The following is a 19,639-nucleotide window of genomic DNA, read 5'->3' as shown; positions in this document are numbered from 1 at the left end:
TCAGTGAGTGACACTGATAAATAACCAATCTAATAGGAAATTAAACCTGGGTTGTTCAGGTCAAAATTTTTTATCATGAATGTGAGCATTAAAGAAAACAGTTGCATGATTTTGTTTTGTGAAGCTGTAATATGCTAAATCGCTATCAGCAAAACATTTCTCCGTAACACTCGCACTTCACCTTTGTATGATCTGCTGTAAGGCTTACAATCTAATCACATCCAGCCTATCAATAAATGCACACCAGTGTGCAGTCTCCATTGTGTTCAAATGGTCTCAATTCATTTTCAAGGTATCTAATAAAAGCAGAAACTTGAAGGTGATCAACTGCAGCAGGAATTCAAAAGATTTGATACACAAACATTTACAAAATAACAAGATAACAGTGACATAAAAATGCCAGGAAATTCTTTGGCACGCTAAGACAGGATTTATCAGTGCTACTGACACAGGATTTACAAGTTTGAGGTTACTGGCGGGTTACTTAAGGCCCACACACATGGGAATGCTTTTACTGTGCCTTAGAATTGTTTGTATTTCACTTTAAAGGTGCTCTTTTGTTAATCAGTATATGTGCATACACGTTCTGGATTTGAACACTGACCTTTGGGACTGGGTGGACAGCACCTGATCAGCTGAAATGTGTACCCATCTGTGCGGAGCGCCTCCTTCTGGTAGCAATGCAGAAGTTCCCGGAGTGAACCAAAGCTCCTCTTGGCTCCACTCAGAATGTATTCTCCCGACTCGGTCTTTGTGATCTGACAGTGCTTATAGTCCACCATTGTTTCATACTGAAAATAAAAAAAAAAAAATGATAAGAGTTGCTCTGAATGGGTAATTATTATTTGATTACAAAGGATGCTTCCTGTGTATCTATGTCTGTGTATCTCTTTATCACAATTTTAAAATAGCCTAACAAGTTAATAAAGTAAAACACAGAAGACATATCCAGTCTGTCACAGTAAGGTGACCTACAGGGAGATAAAGACTGTCTCCTTCAAGTAAATTCCAAGCCTTATTGCGCCCTCTTGTGGCTAAAAATATGATCAATATTTAAGAGGGCCTGGTGTGCAGACTGGTGCACAGTGCCTGTCTGGTCTTTGAAAACCTGTGAACATGGTTTGCTTTCAGAAACAGCAGTGCACTTTCAGTGTAGTGACTTTAAACATCTTATTTCTTATTTTGTGTCTGCCTGGATGCATACAGTCACAGGCTGAAGAAGTGAATTGCAGTATTAAAATTTATTTAAACGCTGGCCTCTGCATAAAGTAATGTGAGAAACTGTGTTTCACACTGATTAAGATTGAACATTAATGCTACTTACCCCCACCACAAACGACATGAAGTATTTGTCATAGTCCCTGGGGCTGCAGCGAAGCATGTACAGGCCTTGATGGTTACCAGAGCGCCGCAGTTTATTGACTGTAAAGTCCATCCTGCAATTACAGAGGACAGGAAGTTTTTGTTGATGTGAACTGTCTATAACTGAGTGTGCATATGGGATGTGATGCATTTATGCATGTATGTGATACTCACGACACAGGGCCATGGCAGTGGCTGTGAATGCACTCCAGTAGTCGTGGCGGCGCTAACTCTTTGCACAGGTAATGATGGGCATCGGCGACCAGTCTGTAATACCCATCGATCAACGACACGAATGACACAGCCTCTGAGAGCGAGTGAAATTCCAGTTCCTTCGTGGTGAGACGATGCAGAGGGATACAGAAATAAAGATTTTAGATGTAAATCAGTCTAAACATAATAATGATACTTATTTACTTATTGTTAGAAATGTATACCTTTTAGACTTGTTTAAGTAAACAGTTAAAATAAGTAAGCACAGTAAATGCTACTCGTGACAAGGTAAAGCGTTTAGTATTTAGTGGTGTTGCTTTGCAGAAACACCACTTAGAGCTGATTGTAGAATCAAGCGAATAAGAACAGATGTTGCCCCTTCTTAAATCCTGCTGCTGTGACAAGCAACTTGAGGACACAAGGCACTTAGGAATAACATTCCTGATACTGACCATAAAAGGCAATCTAGTAACCCAACAGCAACGAAAGTTAAATACATGTAAAACAAAATTTCACAATGATAGCAGAAGTGTTTACTATACCATTATCTGGTTGTCCTGTCTGGTGAGGGTAACTATGCGACTCTCTGCAGACCCTTCCTTGTTGCCCTGTTTGATACTGATGTCAATCACCTCTGAGAAATCACTGTATGTCTGCAGCTCCTACAGACGCGCAAGAAAAGTTCAAACTAGTGATTTGTGTTTTGTTTTCATTTTTTTAATTGATGAAGAGGCATGCATGCGTACTTGTTAAAAAACAATGACAGGTCATGTAATGCACTCATTCTCACCTCCTCTGCTCCATCCTCATCTTTCCCTTTGGACCACTGGATGCCCTTATTTCCCATGACAATGATGGTGACCTCATTTGAGGAGGTGTCGGTGACTTGGAAGCGCTCAGAGTAGAGAGGGGGCAGCAGCATCTCAAGGCTCATCAGGTATTTGAGCTTGAGGTTACACACTGTGGCCTTGCATTCGCTGAACTGCTGAATGAACCTCCGGAAGCGATAGCGGATTCTCTTCCGGGTCAAGATGTTATATTCCTGGATGCGGCTTCGCATGCACACTGGCAGGAAGGACTTGTAGCTATAAGCAGGGAGAGAGCAATCACAACCAGAGAGACAACAGTCATTTAACTTTCAGGCAAATCAGTCAGAAATCTTCACAAATAATAAATAATACTAATAATTTATTTAGATAGAAATTATATATCAATTATGGACACTGCGATCAAGCGTAGTGCTGCTCAAATATTTTCAACTGAAACATTTTACAGACAGATTTCATTTAAATGCATGAACACACATTATGAAATTATCACGATGCTCATTGTGAGTCTGTCACACTACTCTGATATTGTTATTCATAAGCTGCACCACATACACACCATGTGCACTTTGGCTACACCTAGAAATTCTCTCCACAAAAATTGTGAACACAGCTGTGACAGAAAGCAGTCTTGGCACAGTTCATTACCCACTGGGAATGAGTCTGACATATTGCCAACGATGTGAAGCAACCTCTCACTACAGCTGAAAATGAAAAGCAGCAACAGGTCCGACAGACCATACTCTTGAAGAAACCCCCATAAGACACCCCGAGGACCACAGTCGATTGCCTTCTCAAAGTTCACAAAGCACACGTGGACTAATTGAGGAAATCAATTTGATTCTCTCTCCTCAGGTCACCTCAGGCTTTTGTGTGACTGGGGTTTCTGTCAGGCACAGTCAGGGGCTGAACAGCTGAGTGTTATAGTTTCATCTCTACAATACACAAATACAGGCTTTTCCCTCAATCATTACCAGATTGTTCAGCTGGCTGCAAGTGGTAATGTCAGGCTCCAAGTTAAAATGTCCAGATTTGTCTTCTCTCCAGGAATTCCCCGGTTTGCTGCACTGCAGTTGGCTGTTTAACTGGATTCTTGTCTCGCAGACTAACTTCTGTTTGAGCTGAGAAACTTGCAGCTTCATTGACTCAGACATGCCAAAGACTGTGAGCTTCTTGCAAACGTACCTGCCTCGCTACTCCTCAAAACATAGATTAGCTGTTTGATTGCCTTTGTTACTTAAACACTAGTTTGGAAATAAAAACTTTAAACCATGCTGTGACGCTGCCTTGGAGTCTTTCTGTTGATCTGCAATCATGGCATTTCTGTTGATTATATAGATGTTTAATTTGAGTAATTAAATTCAAATTTAAATAAATAAATACCTCTCTAGTACAAAGGTCCAACTGACAAAATCAACTCTGAACAGTTAGGTTACCCAGACAATGTAATTGCAGCAACAATTGCAATAACTTTATCTTAAAATTTACAAAGAAGAAGGAAACGCTTCATGAGTCTCATGACTGACTCAACAGGGTCAGGTACAAGTGCAAAAAACATAATTCAGAAAGTCTTGCTAGATATTAGGTGAGTATAGCCACAGAAGATCCCTGAGACGCTGTCGTCTAAGAAATTTTTAAGTTTACTTTTTAAGCAGACTGACCAATCAAAAAAAAAAAACCAGATCATGACATGCTGTTCATCGGGATCTTGATATTACATTTAGTCAATACTGGTAATAACTACCTTTTATCATTGTAGATGTCCACTGCTGACTGACCGCTCTCTTTGGCGAGCCTCATCATGTCCAGCACAGCCATGCCCAGACACTCCTCCTGGGCCTCGTGACTGATTGGAATATCAACCCAGCCATTCAGGAAGTCACTACGCCACTGACAAAGAAAAAGATAACAAAGCATAAAGGAAATATGACTGGAATCAGATTAGGAGCAGGAAGGTCAACATAAACCAGGTATCTCTTAAACAGAGCAGCTAAATTAATGTAAATATACAGAATGATAATTTCTTCAGTTTAGTTGTATTTAAACAGCACCAGTTCAAAACAAGAGATAGAGGCACTTTATGTTGTCAAAACCCCACAATATAAAGTTGCAGAACTATGACATTAACACAGCCCTACAACCATTTACACTATCACTTCTAGAGGGTTCGACTTGCTGCAGTTCACTCCTAAATGAGGGTTACAACTCAGAAAAAAAAACCAAAAGCTTCAGTGGTGATGAAGTTTCAGTTTTCTCATCTTTTCCAACAGTTGCAGCATCTCCTGTGTGTCAAACTTACTCAATTACCCATGCCTCTAACCCAGCCGCACTAAGCTTCAAAAGTAGACACCAAACCATGCTGCACATTACAGAGAGAAACCCGACAATCCCCTGTGAACCAGTGCTTAGTGATGGTGGGGAGGAAAAACTCCCTTTTAACAGGAAGAAATCTGCAGCAGAAAGCAGGCTGAGGGAGGGGCAGCCTCAACAACAGAAAACAAACAAATAAACAAAAGGGTTACCATCGTAATGATCAACCCAATTTTCTGAAATTACGATTATAAGCTCTAATTATGTTACAGTTAGAATTGTTTTTAATGCACAACCCTTTTTGTTCACCATTTCATCTACAAACTCATAAGTAACCTTGTTGTTGCACATGCGCACCAAAACATGCCGAGCTCCTCTGGTGACACTGGTGACAAAAACAAAACTGAACAAAGGGCCCCTGTGAGTGAGGTTTGAACTAACATGACAGGATGAAAAAAACTGAGAAACTATTTTAAAAACATGCACACACAAACAGGCGTGTGCGTGCACAGACATAAACAAAGAAAGAACCCGGACATGTTCCCCATTTTGTGCTTCTTGAACACTCTCACTACCCCACTTCCTGTTTTCTCAACTTGGGCTGGCAGAACAGACAGACTGGCACTCAAAGAGACAGAGAAACAAGCGCATTTTATCTTCTGTCGAACAGTGTTACCCAAAACACACACACACACACACACACACACACACACACACACACACACACACACACACACACACACACACACACATACAGGACAAAGACAGGGTGGTGGCATTAAAAAGACCCTGTTCTTTGTTCTGCACACCAGACTAAGTATGCACCTAATTAATATGGCTCTATACAAAGAAAATGACTGACTTACCTTCCTTAGGAGGTGTACAGCTTTAAGACTAACCTGAAAAAACTGGTATGCCATGACACAGTCATCCATCACAGGGCTTTCCATCCCTCTGGACGAACCATAGCGATGAGCACAGGATGAATTGTTGCTGTTGTACCAGCCAGGAAAATAATATCTAGACAACAGGGGTGACAGTAGAGTAGGAGAAGGAATAAAACTTGAAAAAACATACTAATGAAATTTAAAAAAAACATAAATAAATTAAAATATTTAACTACCTGATTCTGAAGTGCAGTTTCTCACTGGCTGAGTGGTCCACTTTAAAGATATGATTAGGAGCGAACCATGTCCGGTCACTTTCCCTCATTAGGCCAAACAAGCTGCAGTACACCGGACCAATCCCTGAAAAGAGGAATATATATATTGGGCAAACAAACAAACAGCCAGTGGCCAAAGAAAAACTTTGAAAGACCTTTAGAAAGCCTAGAGAGTTATTGCTCAAGACCATAATAAAAGTTATAAGAAAGGCCCCAAAAATATAAAAAGAGCTCAGAACTTTATTTGGCCCAAAATATGATTTTTTCACATCTGATTAGTTCATCCTTGTTAATGTTTGATAAAATCCCCCGTTGAGCTGTTCATGGTAATGATGTACTATATCATGAATATGCTGGAAGCCAGGACAGTGACCTGGACCCTTAAACTTGGACCAGCACATTCTAACCAGTGAAGTCAAAACAAATATTTTTGCCAAATCTGAAAAAAATTTCCCCCAGATGTTTATGAAATAGTGAGTTCCTGAGATAGTAAAAACATCATTCTTCTGGGTCAGGCTACAGCTGTTTGCAATGCTGACATGCAAAAATTCCCATGAACATAACATAAATAAGATATTTTTGCAGCCTTGCCAAGTGCACTTACAGGGCAGAAAATGTCATCATGCATGCGGAAGCTCTCACACGTGTGAAGCAACAGCATGAGTACACAAGCGCTGCTGAGGAAATGGGTTCAACCACAACAAGGGAAGTAAAGTTAAAGTGCTAACAAGGTTAATGTCTAGGCAAGCCCTACTTTCCGATATTTATTACAATAAAAACAGCATAAAATGCTTCAGTAACAAAATACACTGCAGAGTAAAATACTGCTTCGTACTGTACTGTATGTTAGACTTGACGGCTTCATATGTCTTTATTTGGCGACTGAACAATGAAGCAGAACATCTTAGTATTTAAGATCCAGTACTTTTTAACTTATTTCTATGTGAGGAATGAAAAGCAGAAATATCTGACTCCCTGGTAGGAATGAGATGTCCTGCCTTAGCCACTTAAATGAGCCTCTTTGGTTCTTTGATAAATCATATGCTAGTAGCAAACCACCCAATAAGATGCCCAGAGCGACAGGATTCAACTTTCATTAAACAATGAAAGAAACAGTTTAGGAGACAAACAGAAGGTAAAGTAGATCTTTAAGAATAGACAAAGAAAGTAGAAAAGTAGGGAAATACAGAAAGACTGGATTGAAAAAAAAAGGACTTGTTCATTTAAGAGTTTCAGGAGAAAGGCTGCAGGACATTGGTGCAGAAAAAAATAGAAGAAGGGCGTTGGGGAAAATAGACGGAACAACTTCCTCATTTGAGTTTTCTAGAAAGAGAAGACAAGAAAGCAGCCTGAACGTCTTAGTTCTGTTTCACAAAATGAAAACTGGCCTAAGTGGCCTAATTCTGGCATTAAAAAATGCTATCTTAAAGAACAATTTTTAAACATTGGCATGCTTTTCTTATTGTGGGGATTAAATGACCTTTTTAAAAATATATACCCTAATCTGGTGGAGTGGGCTTTATTGATTTAGTTTCACAAGAACATGAAGAGTCAGTTGTATAAACTACAGCATGTCTTGTTTTTAGTGTGCTGTGCATGGGAGGTATGATCTGAATATGTACGTTTGCTTGGAGTTCTTCATAATCTGATTATCTGCATATAAGTAGACAGCATTTGCAGACAAGACCTCAAATTTTCAATTGCTGGGTCGTCCACGTTGGTAAATACATATTTTTCCGTAGTGACTGGTGGCTGCCAGGAGGTCGCTGACCAGTCTCGAGGCCTGCAGGACTGGGGCTTGTGTTTAAAAAATAGCTGTCCAGTACAGATTCTGACAGTTAAATTAGTATATCACAAGTCTACCACAATTATGCACAATCATCTGAAAGAGGTTTTGGGATGGAGAAATCTTCAAATTATAGTCAAACAGTTTCTTGTGAAAAAAAAGAATGAAATTCCCCCTCCTAAGAAACTGCATTACAAAATGCAATCTGGAAAGAATCAGCTGTCATCGTTCAATGATTCATCTCTTTGTTAGTTTATTAAAATTCACTTGCATTTGTACAGAATGTACAAGTTTAGTTAAGATTTCCTGACTATAAAAAATATCAATCCTTAACGGCGCTGTGACCAATTTAGAGCTCATTCATATGGGTTTTTACAGAAAGAAATTTGATAACAAAGAAACCATCTAACCAGCCAAGTTTTGAAGAATACTTGAACACAAATTTATGAATTGTGTGTATTTTACAGATTAGCAGCTCTTGCTTTCTTTAAAAAATTTGATATATATATTTTTTTAAGCTGAGGGTCAGAAAACTGCTCGACAAATAAGTGTCACATGTAAATGAAACCATATTCTGCATGTGTGGGTAAACATGTGAACTGAAACCCTGTTGTGACTCACCACATGCTTTCGCTGCAGAGATGCAGAGTTCCTCCACTACATACTCTCCAGGTGGAAACGTGAGCATACTTTCTGAATAACTGGCCCCGCCCTCTCCTCCATCCTTCCTCTCACAGTAACGGTGGACACTCAGACCGGTGGCATTCACGTCCCGCTTCGGTCCAGTAGCCAAGTCCAGGTTTCGGGGGAGACCGTTCTGATTTTCTGTGATGGGCGGGTCCATGTTTGTCAGCAGAATACAGGCCATGTGCCGCTTAAAAGCATGCACCTGTATGGAGAAAGACATTAAAAATGAGAAAGGAGGGACTGACTTTGTGTCAGAAAACTGTGTTAATGTACACAGGAAACAGCTCTCAGTCAGTATAGACATATCAGGAAATTAAACCTCACAAGTTACAGCTACAAGCAGTGCAAACAGCATCTTTGCAGTCCTGTTGTCCTTATTAATATCCTGATATCCAGCACCTAATACTGCAAATGCATGAGGGAGCCCCACTGTTTATCCTGCAGTATCTTCTTACAGTATTAATTCTACAAATCAAAAATTGTTGCAGTTGCAATATTAAGTTAACGTGTGCCGCCAAACTTTGCAGTATTTTTAACTGTTAGGCCAGAGCTTTGTTGCAGTGAGTTAGTGGTGGTGTGGTTGCAGAAAGAGTGTTAGAGAGGAGCGATGCAAAAACTTAACAATAAAAAACACTTTATGGAAGGAACAGGTTATGTAATGCAACACTGAACAGCTCTATATCATCTCGCTGCATTTGAAAATACATCAATATACTTACAAAAAAGTCTTATAAACTTATGTATTCAATAACTGGCTCAGCCCTAACTGAGATCATTCACTGCCTTGAATATTTACATAAAACCAACACAGAACATAAAAAGAGCAAAAAGAATAACTAAACAGATTCTTTACAGATACATAAGGTCAACATAATTACACAAATCGGCACCACTTCTGTCTGTCCAAGAGAGCGACAGGCTGCAGGACTAGGAAACTTACTTAGAAATTAGTCATAATTATCCAATGTGGAAGGGTCTAAGTGAGGGCATAAACCTGTACCAGTAATATTTATAGTCAGCACTGTGTTGTGCATCTCAGCTGAAACTTCCTTTGCTTGCAGAGCTCCTGATAAAAAAAAAAAAAAAAAGAAACCATTCATTTACAATAAAGTCATTTACACTTAGATGAAAAAGCTAAAGAGTAAAACATTTATTCCCAATTTATTAACTTTAATTTGCACAAACATGAATACTGATGGCTGCATTAATCAACAAGTGAAGCACTGACACTACACACACTGGCACATTTTTTTTCAAGCTACAGCTATTTGGAATGACTCACTCAGAAGCCTTAAACATCTATATAAACATAACACCATAACATGAGATAAACTGCGGACCAGTTCAGTGCTAGGTACTTTCAGCTGCTCCCTTATTTCCCAAGAGGTTGCAGCAACATTTGATTTGGCACCGATTTTTAAGCCGGATGCCCTTCCTGAAACAAACATCCCGTCAATGTGGGCTTGGGATCAGCACTGGAAGTACAAACATTAGCTTGTAACCCCCTGAGGCTAGGTTGGTATCTCCTCCTACTCCCAAACCAGGGATCTTTCACATTTAAGACAAACATGTCAAACACTACATCATGGAGCCACTCTATAGACCAATCCAGTTTACAGACTAATGCTAAGCATTTGTCAGTTTGCATAGGTATTTCCCTCTGAAGAGCCTTTGGAGAGGGGTTTTCAACCTACACAAAGATGCTCCTATGCAGTTCTTCAAAAACCCAAAAGCATGCTGACTGGTTGACAAGTGGGCCTGAACAGGGATGGGAGTGACAGAGGAGTTCACCAAGAACAGGGGAAAGTGTGAACAAACAATAACAGGGAAAAAAAAAATATGAAAACCAAGAGTAGCCCCACACTTTGGATACTGGCTGTCTGTAGCTCCCTGTGGTTTGCCAATGAACTGCCAATGGAGAAACACGTTCAGCCCATAAATTGGTCTGCTCTCAGCAGAACTAATCTCCAAACTATGAGCTGCAGGGCACAAAATAAACAGTATTTTCTGGACTCCAATTTTCATAGTATTCTCCGTAATGAAATTCCAATACCCCCCACCCCACCCCACCCCCGACAGAAGAAGAAGAAGAAGAAGAATGACAGCTCTACACCCTCAACTACAACAATTACCAACATCAGCAAGACACTGACAGCATCCCGCACAAACAAGGGTGTTATTACTGACTGTTAGAAACCAAGAGGAAGTATAATGATGATGACAAAAATGACATAAACAAACTGCACAAATGCTGCTGAGAGATAACCAACAAAGAAAACAAGAATTTTTGGCAGACAATACAAAAACATGGGTTTCATGTAAGAACCAGCAAGTTTGGGTAAACTTCATTAGAAATACACGCTGATGAGATAAAACATTGTGGTTGCACTTGACAAATAAGCTGTTCCTTTGTAAGAAAAATATAATTTGACTATAAAGGAATGAAGTCTAAACGCCCTCTGATGAAACTCGGGAAAGCCTTCCATCAGATCAGCTGATTCAGTGGTTTCTTTTAAACAACTCCTGAAAACTTATTTCTATAATTTAGTTTTTTCCTTTTGACTTTGCTTCATACCAATGCTTTTAAATTACATACAGGCCTTTAGGGTTTGTTTGTTTTTTTTATCCAAACTATGATCCATATTGTAACTGCGTTTTTGAAAAACTGCTATGCAAACAAAGTTATCGTATTATTTCTGGAACACAGTCAGTTAGGTACAGTAAGCATCACAACTGACTGAGATAAGCCTTCCTGATTCAGACAGAATCTGACTGCTGTCTGGCCATGGATATCTACATGGTTACAGAAAACGTTAGATCTGCCTATTTATCCTCCAATACACTACTATGAGTACTGAGTATTTATTTATGTTTTCACAATATTTGAGTGACCATACTTTCAAAATATCTTTGAAACTACCATTTAACTTTTAAATCTTAGATGACCTAAATTCAGTTAATGGGATATTCCCTATTTTATTACTGGGGCAAAGATTGTGCCAGCAGGGCTGTAAGCGGCTCTGGGTTTAACAGATTACTCATTAAGTGCTGTTCACTCGTAGCATTTGTATTCTGGCCACTGACCTCCAGCACATTCAGCATTTATCTGGGGTTTTGCTTCACCGTGACCAGGGCTCAATGCAAATTGACAGTAAAAGCCAGCAGCAATAGTTAATTATTATTTTATTCTGCATTAAGTGGAAGCTGGAGGCATAACGTTGATAAAGGAGACTTACACTTTATTTTTACAGTTCCAGCTTATTAAATGCTGCAATAATATTCCTCAATTGTTTCATGTCTCTATTGATGTTATTCTTACTGTTAGATAGCTGGGGACTTTCTTTTTTACACGTTTAACAAGAGCAGAAAAAACACAGCTCTGTTTACACACCCAAAATGTTTATCATGTAGCAGACACACACGCAGAGCTGCACCAGTTCCTTGCCGTGTCTTATCAGGGCCTCGGTACAAGTTGAGGTCAGAGCTATCAGCTCACCCATATTTGACTCTTTATAACCGCTCTGTTTTACTTCTGGTTTTAATGCTAGCTCTTCGATCAGCCTACAGTAGACTGCTGGGCTTTTTTCAAAATTGGGATTAAAAGGGTTATATTTTTTGGGACAATTAAAATAACCAACAGCAGCTGATTTTAAAAGAAGATGAACCTATATTTACTGGCTATGTTGTACAGTTCAGTGTTACGGTCATGAGTTTCAGACTCAAGAGACAGACACCCTCTCTTACTTTTAAGATTAACGTTTAAAACTTTCCTTTTTCATAAAGCTTACAGTTAGGGTGGGATCAGGTGACCCTGAACCCTCCCCTAGTTATGCTGCAGTAGGCCTGGGCTGATGGGGGCTTCCCATGATGCACTGAGTGTTTCTTCTTGGCTCTTCGCTTTTCACTCTGTGTTTTTACACCACTCCGCATTGACTCATTAGTTATTATTAATCTCAGGCTCTCTTCCACACCCTGTCTTTTCTCCTTTTTGTCCTTGCAGCCTCCTCTTGCTCTGCAATCCTCCTTTCAGCTTCATCTAATTGTAAATGTCTTTAAGTAAACCACTTATCTCTTCTTTCCTTGGTCCCCTAACCTAACGCTAACCATTACCTCAACACTAACCCTCTACATATATCTGTAACTTACTTTATTAGAAACTTTTATTTATGTTTATTTCTATTTCTATATTTTTCTTTAATGTAACACAGACTATTTAATCATTTTTTTAATCTCTGTGACAACTGCTCCAGAATACAGGCTCTTATATTCCTCTCACTCTTAATCAATCCAACTCATAATTAATTATCCTCCTTTAGCTAAAATGTTTTATATGGCTCTAACTACACCTTCAAACCACTAGTTTTTGCATATTTCTTTGTATACAGCGACTGTGCTGCGTAGGCTGTGTCTTAGTGGAAGCTTATAAACATTGAAGAACAATGGTTATTTTATCTGAAGCCAGGACAGTGACCTGGACGCTTAAACTTGGACCAGCACATTCTAACCAGTGAAGTCAAAACGAATATTTTTGGCCCAGGCCTCTCCCTCTCTCTGTGTGGTGGAGTTTGCATGTTCTCCCCGTGCTTGCGTGGGTTTCCTCCGGGTACTCCGGTTTCCTCCCACATTCCAAAGACATGCACTTACTGGGGTTAGGTTAATTGGCTACTCTAAATTGCCCATAGGTGTGAATGAGAGCATGAATGTGAGTGTGAAAGGTTGCTTGTCTCTCTGTGTTGGCCCTGCAACAGGCTGGCGACCTGTTCAGGGTGTACCCTGCCTCTCGCCCTATGACAGCTGGGATAGGCTCCAGCCCCCCCGCGACCCTGAACAGGATAAGCGAATGGATGGATGGATGTAAAAAAATATTACCCCTGATGTTTATGAAATAGTGAGTTCCTGAGATAGTAAAAACATTATTCTTCTGGGTCAGTTCATATGACTGCAGTCCATAAAAGAGAGAAGACAAACATATGCAAGGACCGGCTGAGCTGTGAAAATGGGGAAATGTTAGGTGCTACTTTGGCAGTAGACTACTAGCTTGTTGATTTGTGTATTGTGGCTGCAACATTTGGTAACCTAGATACAACTGCACTACTTTAAAACATTATACACAAATAAAAAAGGGACATAAAAAGTATTCACACAAATTTACTCCAGGCAAAATAATCACTACTAAATAACAATATAAACGTAAATGAATACAATATCAAAACTCCACTGAGAACATAAGTGAAAATAAGTTACAAGAAATCATGTTTTGTATAAACAGCTGTAGAGCAAATGCTGTGATGACTTTATCACAGCAAATAAATCATCACACAGTGAAATCACTGAGAGAGAAAACCCTCCCCTTCAAATGAAATGCAGATTCATGGCTGTGATTCTGCCAGGAAAGGTTCAGACTTTCAGCAGCAAACAAATATTAGCTGTGTCTAGACTGAGTGTCTGGACTACAGTTAGAGATGATTGTCCTTGCTCTGTTCTGCAGACTTGGTGAGGTTGGAATATTGACACTTAAACTTGCTCTCCACCTGATTAAGGTATGGGTTAGAGAGACCCTCCAGCTTGCAGAGCATCTTTAGAGCATCATAAGGACTGCTGCCACTAGCTGCAATCCATGACGGCGGAGCTGCCGAACCTCAGGATGACAGCTAGACAAGTCAGCATTTTCTAAACAGAAAGCTCTTGTTTTCCCTCTGCTTACTCGGGGAAAAAATGCTGCCCATCCTTGGTCTACATGCTGCCAAAGATTTCCCACATGGCTATAATTTAAATACTCCAGCGCTGTTCCTGGCGCCTTTGAGAAATGATTTTGCAAGTAAGCATGACTCATCCACATGTACTTAGACCAAGAATCTGCATTACCTTATGTAAAGTAGAAGTATGAACATTTTGGTGTTATTCTGGGCCATTTAATGAACAAAAATGTATATTAAGCTTGAGGAAGTCTCTCTCTCTCCTGGTACTCTGGCTTCTTCCCACACTCCAAAGACATGCTTGTTAGGTTAACTGGTGATTCCAGGACCCTGTGCTTCGACGCAAGCTCAACATATCTATAAATAACATAAAATTATACAAGTAAAATGAATGTGGCGGCAAACTGTAAATCTGCAGATTTAGCGATGTGGAAATCGGTTCAGTTTCTTGGCGGATCAAAGTGAAATGAATTTGAACAGGTATTCTTGTTTTCTGTGTTCTAGTAGCTGCAATTCCAACAGCAACAGATTAGAATCAAGTAGAGCAACATTTATACGACATTTCCTAAATCACCACATTAATGCACGCACTTTCCCGTGACAATACGACACACAGTTTGTGCTTCGATCAGTGGTTTCAGAAAAGCAAAACAAAATTAAGGAATAAAGTTGCGTCTATGAATCTATATTTATTACTGATGCTCATCAGAGAAACCAAAGATTTGAGACACAGAAAAACTTTAGACCCTCCAATTTTCTCTGCAAAGGTCAGAGTGACGCTTTTTTCCTGAGAACTGATTGGTCAGGAGGTGGTGATTTCATAGTTCTTGATCTCTAATCTGGAACCTGCAACATAGTTACGATGGCAATGGACCGTGGTAAGAAGAGAGCCACCTTTGTTGTACAGAAAACCCAGAGTTAACCCTGAAGTTACCTGGATAAGCTAAGCTAAAAATCCTGGATAAGCAAAAATCCTGCTTCGTAGAATAGGTCTCAGGATGTACCCTGCCTCTCAGCCTAAGATAGCCGGGATAGGCTCCAGCCCCACCACAGCCTTGAACTGGATAAGCAAAAGAAAATGGATGTATGGGAAAAAAAAAAAACCTTTACTCAGTTTGTCAAAGCTAGCTGTTAGAATCACTTATTACCTCTGCTAAGGAGGTTATGTTTTTGGTAGCGTTAGCTTGTCATTCTCTCTGTAAACACAAGAGCTCGAAGAGTTTGTAACTAATTCTAATAAAACTTTGTCGGGGTGCAGAGTGGGGTCATGTCAGCAATCCATTAAAATTTGTTCTCAAGGTCACCTTAATGATTTATTGGTCAAAAATTGACAAATATTGTCAATATATAGAAAGTACCATATATTAGATTTAAAATATCATTTCACATGTGACCTCTGACCTCTCCTTCAAAGTCAGATTGATCTGAAAGTCAAAGTAATAATAATGCTATATAGAGCTATTTAAAACTATGTTTCTTACTGCCATTGTTTGTACTGCCAACATATAGGCATATAGGGAATGATATATGGGCCTTGTAAATATCACATTAACTCTGACCTGTTCTTCAAGGCCAAGTAAGGTCACACTTTTATTAGGTCAAACTTCCATAAAATTCATATACTTTCATAAATTTTATCTTTAAAACTATGCTTAAAAGTCTACTGCCTTTGTTTGTATTAGCAACATTTAAGAAATGACAACTGGTATCTAGGGATTCTAAATATCACATTATAGTTTGAATCCAAATATCATCTCTAATCTCACTTGTAGATTTCCCAAACTTCTTAAAGCACGTCTAAAAAGAACCAAGAAAACGACAATACTGTGAGCTGCCTTGGTGGAGGTCTGCGCTCTCTGAGTGCATCTTATTTAGTAATGTGTAACAACAGCAGAGTCCTTGTATTCATTATAACAGAATGTTTGCTAACTTTGGCTTATGAGGCTTCACACAGGTCCAGAACATCTCAGTTACCACCCCACCCCAGATCTGTTGAGGGGAAGGAAAAAAACAAAAAAAGAGCTGTACTCGTCTCAGTCGCCGTGCAGTATTTCACGAGTTGTAGAGTGTTGACTCACTGAGTAGAAAAATGCTCTGTTTATTCTTAAAGTTTACAGAGGTGCAAAATGCAAACACACACACACCACAAATATGTAGCTTTGATCAAAGAAACTATTCTGGCTTTACAAGCAGAGGGTTGTTGGTGCCGTATAATTCTCTGGAGTCACTAATGGTGGACTAACTGGAAACTTCAGGTGGCAGATACCGTGTAACAATCTTAACTATTTGTTCTTATACCTGTATTTAACAGTTTTGATTCATGTCCTTCATCAGCTGACACAGAGCTTATCTAAATGACTGTGGCCACAGTGAACATCTAAATGGCTGCACCACTTAGTGCCACAAGGGCAGAAATCAAGAAATCACTGATTTTCTTCACATTTTTAATTATTAAACTCTTTATTGTATGATATTCTGATTTGTATCCACTGAACCCATCTTTGTGTTATTTTGACATTATCGTGCCATTTCATTTTGCCATGTTTTTGAGCTATTCTTCTTTATTTCAACTACTTTTTATAGGTTGTCTGTAATGTTTTGGCTGCAACAGAGCATTTAAGATAAATAAACTTTATCATACTTTACCCTCCTCCACGGAGTTTGCCGCTCAAGTAAACTGTGCTGCTGTTATCTCTGGAAAAAGACTGGAAAATGTTACCAAAAGGCCTGGTTTTACAATGGAATATAAAATTAGCAACTGAGACAAAAGTACAATGTCAGAGTTGTGTCTGAAGTTCATAATGTCACTGTTCACCAACTTCCCATATATAGATGCAAAGCTGTGTTTGTTTTAACATGTTTACACTTCCCCAAAAACATCTACAAAACATAGAGGGGCAGCGCATATTCTTTGTGAAAGAAATTAAGCAAAAAAAAAGTGCAGTAGATACTTTCTTTCTACTGAAGTACAGCACACATACATACCAATATTACAGGGGTGCCCAAACTCGGCCCGCGGGCCGCTTCTGGCCCCACCCCCTACTTCCGGTCCGCGAATTGATGTCAAAAATAACATACAATTTGGCCTTTTAAGTTACTTTTTTGACATTTTGCCTTCCCTTCCAATTAAGTGGGTTAAGCAAGATGTCAAAAAAATAACTTAAAGGGCCAAACTGTATGTTATTTTTGACATCAATTCGTGGACCAGAAGGGGGGGCGGGGCCAGATGCGGCCCACGGGCTGCAAGTTTGCGCACCTCTGCAACATTACTTCTGTTGCTATGTATGAAGAAAAACACCAACTTAGAGAAGCATCCCACAAAGAAATCTCAAGCCAGCAGTTAAGAAAACAGTACTGGCCTCTGTTTTATCATTAACATCCTAAAAAAATGATGAGAGCAAAAAAATGATTTCCTAATGGTATGAAAACAAGAAATGACCTGAAAAATATGGATGGCATAATTTCTGATGTTTGGATGGTATACCAGGTTATGTCAGAAAGCAAGAGAGATGAGTACTGATGACAACAGGCTGATCTGTTCATTTTAATTTTGTGCTGTTCTGTGTTTGCAATGCCTCACGTCAGCACCAGTTGCAAGTGGGAGAGCTCAGATGCCATAGTGGAAGCTAATAGCAAAAGGTCATGTTTGCAACCGTTTCTGACTTAAATGCAAACTGTGGTCAAGAGAGTGGAGAAGACTGAAATGCCTTCCATGTTGGCGTCTCCTCAAGCCTCACTGGTGTACGAGACTTCTCACAGGTCCAGCGCATCATCACTTACCACCCCACCCCAGCTCAGATGACTCTGATGGATGAAAACATGTGATGATTTCTCAAACCTGAGCTAATCTGTCTCACACACAATTTCCTGCTGTAATCCTATTACCATTACTGATGCTTTCTTACAGAATTCAGGCACAGCTCGATCCAGCTTTTTCTGGTTCCTATCTGAGACCGTTACCTTGGCTGCTGATACCAAGTACCAATCGAATACCACTGTTAAATTAAGATTATGTGTTTCTCACTGTGACGAAGAGACTGGGACTCTCTCTCCTCACGCACAGATGTGGAGCTGACAGGAGGCATTGTTGACAGCTACACGCTATGCTACCATAAGTATAATTAAAGCTTACCAACAAGTGTTACACCAAACCAACATCCTTCTGCCTTCTTAGATAAGGTCTCTGACCGAACATGACGAGAATGAAAGCAAACAAGGGAGCAAGAAAAACATCATAATCATCACATTTCTTCACTCATGTTGGGTCACTCTGACCACAGTTTGCAGTTAGCTTAAAAACATTTGCAAGCATACAAGCAGAAGCTGTTGATCTACAGTGTGAAATAGCTCCAAAATGCTGTCCCTCTGCTGTTCGCTCCCTCTGTGTTACATTTGCTCTGCTGCCAGCTGCTGCAGGATAACACAGGAGTGGTTCGGACCAGGCATCGGCGCTTTATCACAGATATCCAATCCAGCTTTTTTGGGTCAGTATTAGATGGATTGGCACCTAATTTGGCAAATATTTTACATGAATAAAGTATTATTTTTGCTACCCACCAAAGATGTTTTAGCCAGAACGTTTACATTTAAAAGTCTTATACTGCCTTACACATAAAGAATGATTCCCAGCCTCACGTTAAGGACTACATCTTATTCATTTAACACTGGTATGAGATCAGTACTCGGTATCTGCAGACAGCCCAAAGGTAGGGTATCAATACTGAATTAAAACTGGAAAAAGTCAGGTCGGTATATCCCTACCTGATTTATCTATATACCGTTATTATCTCGTTATTATCTCGCTTTTAAACAAGATTCCAAGGCCAGGCAGCAGCCATACAAACTGCATATTAAAAATGCTACAAATACAAAGTAAAATGACACATAAAAACACTCAAACAAAAACAGCACTTTAAATTCAGCAGTAGGTATAAGCATGGTTAAGTTAAGATCTTTACTCAAGGTTTTCCATATTCAAAGTGCAGAGTGGCAAAATGTTCCCAGACCTGTCAGGACCAGTGGGGTATGTTAAAAAGCCATTGTTTGGAAGATTGTAGCTGGTATCCAAGTGGCAAGATATGCAGCTGAAAAATGAAGCCAATGCTCATAGTTTCCTGTGTTAAAATACATACATTTAAAGCATTAAAAGGCAAGTTTAAGGGCTGGTACAAAATGATATGCTTTTCCCCCTTCATAACAACACTAAGGTGGGTGAATTTTCTGTAATAACTCATCCACCTGGATATTGGCATTAGGGGTGTGGCCAATTTGACAAACAGGCATCCGGACAGAGGCAGCCAAAGCTGACCGGGGTCAGCTAGGCCTCAGTTTTCCTAACTGGAGTCACGGAACTGGACCTCTCCACTGTGTCTATGTCTACTGGCACATTTTAATGGCTTATCTGAGAAATATTATGGTTTACTGTGTGATACAGCCCATCCAAGAAGTTTGTGCTATTTAATTAGTCGGTTACTAAGCATGAATTAGCAGATAAGTGGGGCTGCGTGTTGCACACACACAGTTCATGAAAGCACTTAGCATTCTAACCTTTCCCTCAAATATGCTAATTTCTTACACCAAATGCTTTCATTAAAGC

General features: G+C 39.6%; 1 protein-coding gene across 1 annotated transcript in view; it reads right to left on the bottom strand.

Annotated features, from left to right (window-relative positions):
- Positions 1 to 19,639, bottom strand: part of jak2a (Janus kinase 2a) — a 32,037-nt gene that overhangs the window by 8,866 nt on the left and 3,532 nt on the right. The window contains exons 2-10 of the mRNA XM_030742261.1: positions 8,282 to 8,549; positions 5,836 to 5,959; positions 5,612 to 5,732; positions 4,147 to 4,292; positions 2,366 to 2,660; positions 2,118 to 2,237; positions 1,537 to 1,694; positions 1,325 to 1,436; positions 605 to 791 (exon numbers count right to left, since the gene is read on the bottom strand). Of these exons, the coding sequence (XP_030598121.1) occupies positions 605 to 791; positions 1,325 to 1,436; positions 1,537 to 1,694; positions 2,118 to 2,237; positions 2,366 to 2,660; positions 4,147 to 4,292; positions 5,612 to 5,732; positions 5,836 to 5,959; positions 8,282 to 8,528 (1,510 nt within the window). The 5' untranslated portion in view covers positions 8,529 to 8,549. The remainder of the gene's footprint in view (positions 1 to 604; positions 792 to 1,324; positions 1,437 to 1,536; positions 1,695 to 2,117; positions 2,238 to 2,365; positions 2,661 to 4,146; positions 4,293 to 5,611; positions 5,733 to 5,835; positions 5,960 to 8,281; positions 8,550 to 19,639) is intronic.

The sequence above is a fragment of the Archocentrus centrarchus genome, chromosome 12 (genome assembly GCF_007364275.1).
Source record: "Archocentrus centrarchus isolate MPI-CPG fArcCen1 chromosome 12, fArcCen1, whole genome shotgun sequence".
Classification (NCBI taxonomy): Eukaryota; Metazoa; Chordata; class Actinopteri; order Cichliformes; family Cichlidae; genus Archocentrus; species Archocentrus centrarchus.
Note: the sequence above shows the minus strand (reverse complement) of the source record. Positions and strands in the feature narration are given on the sequence as shown.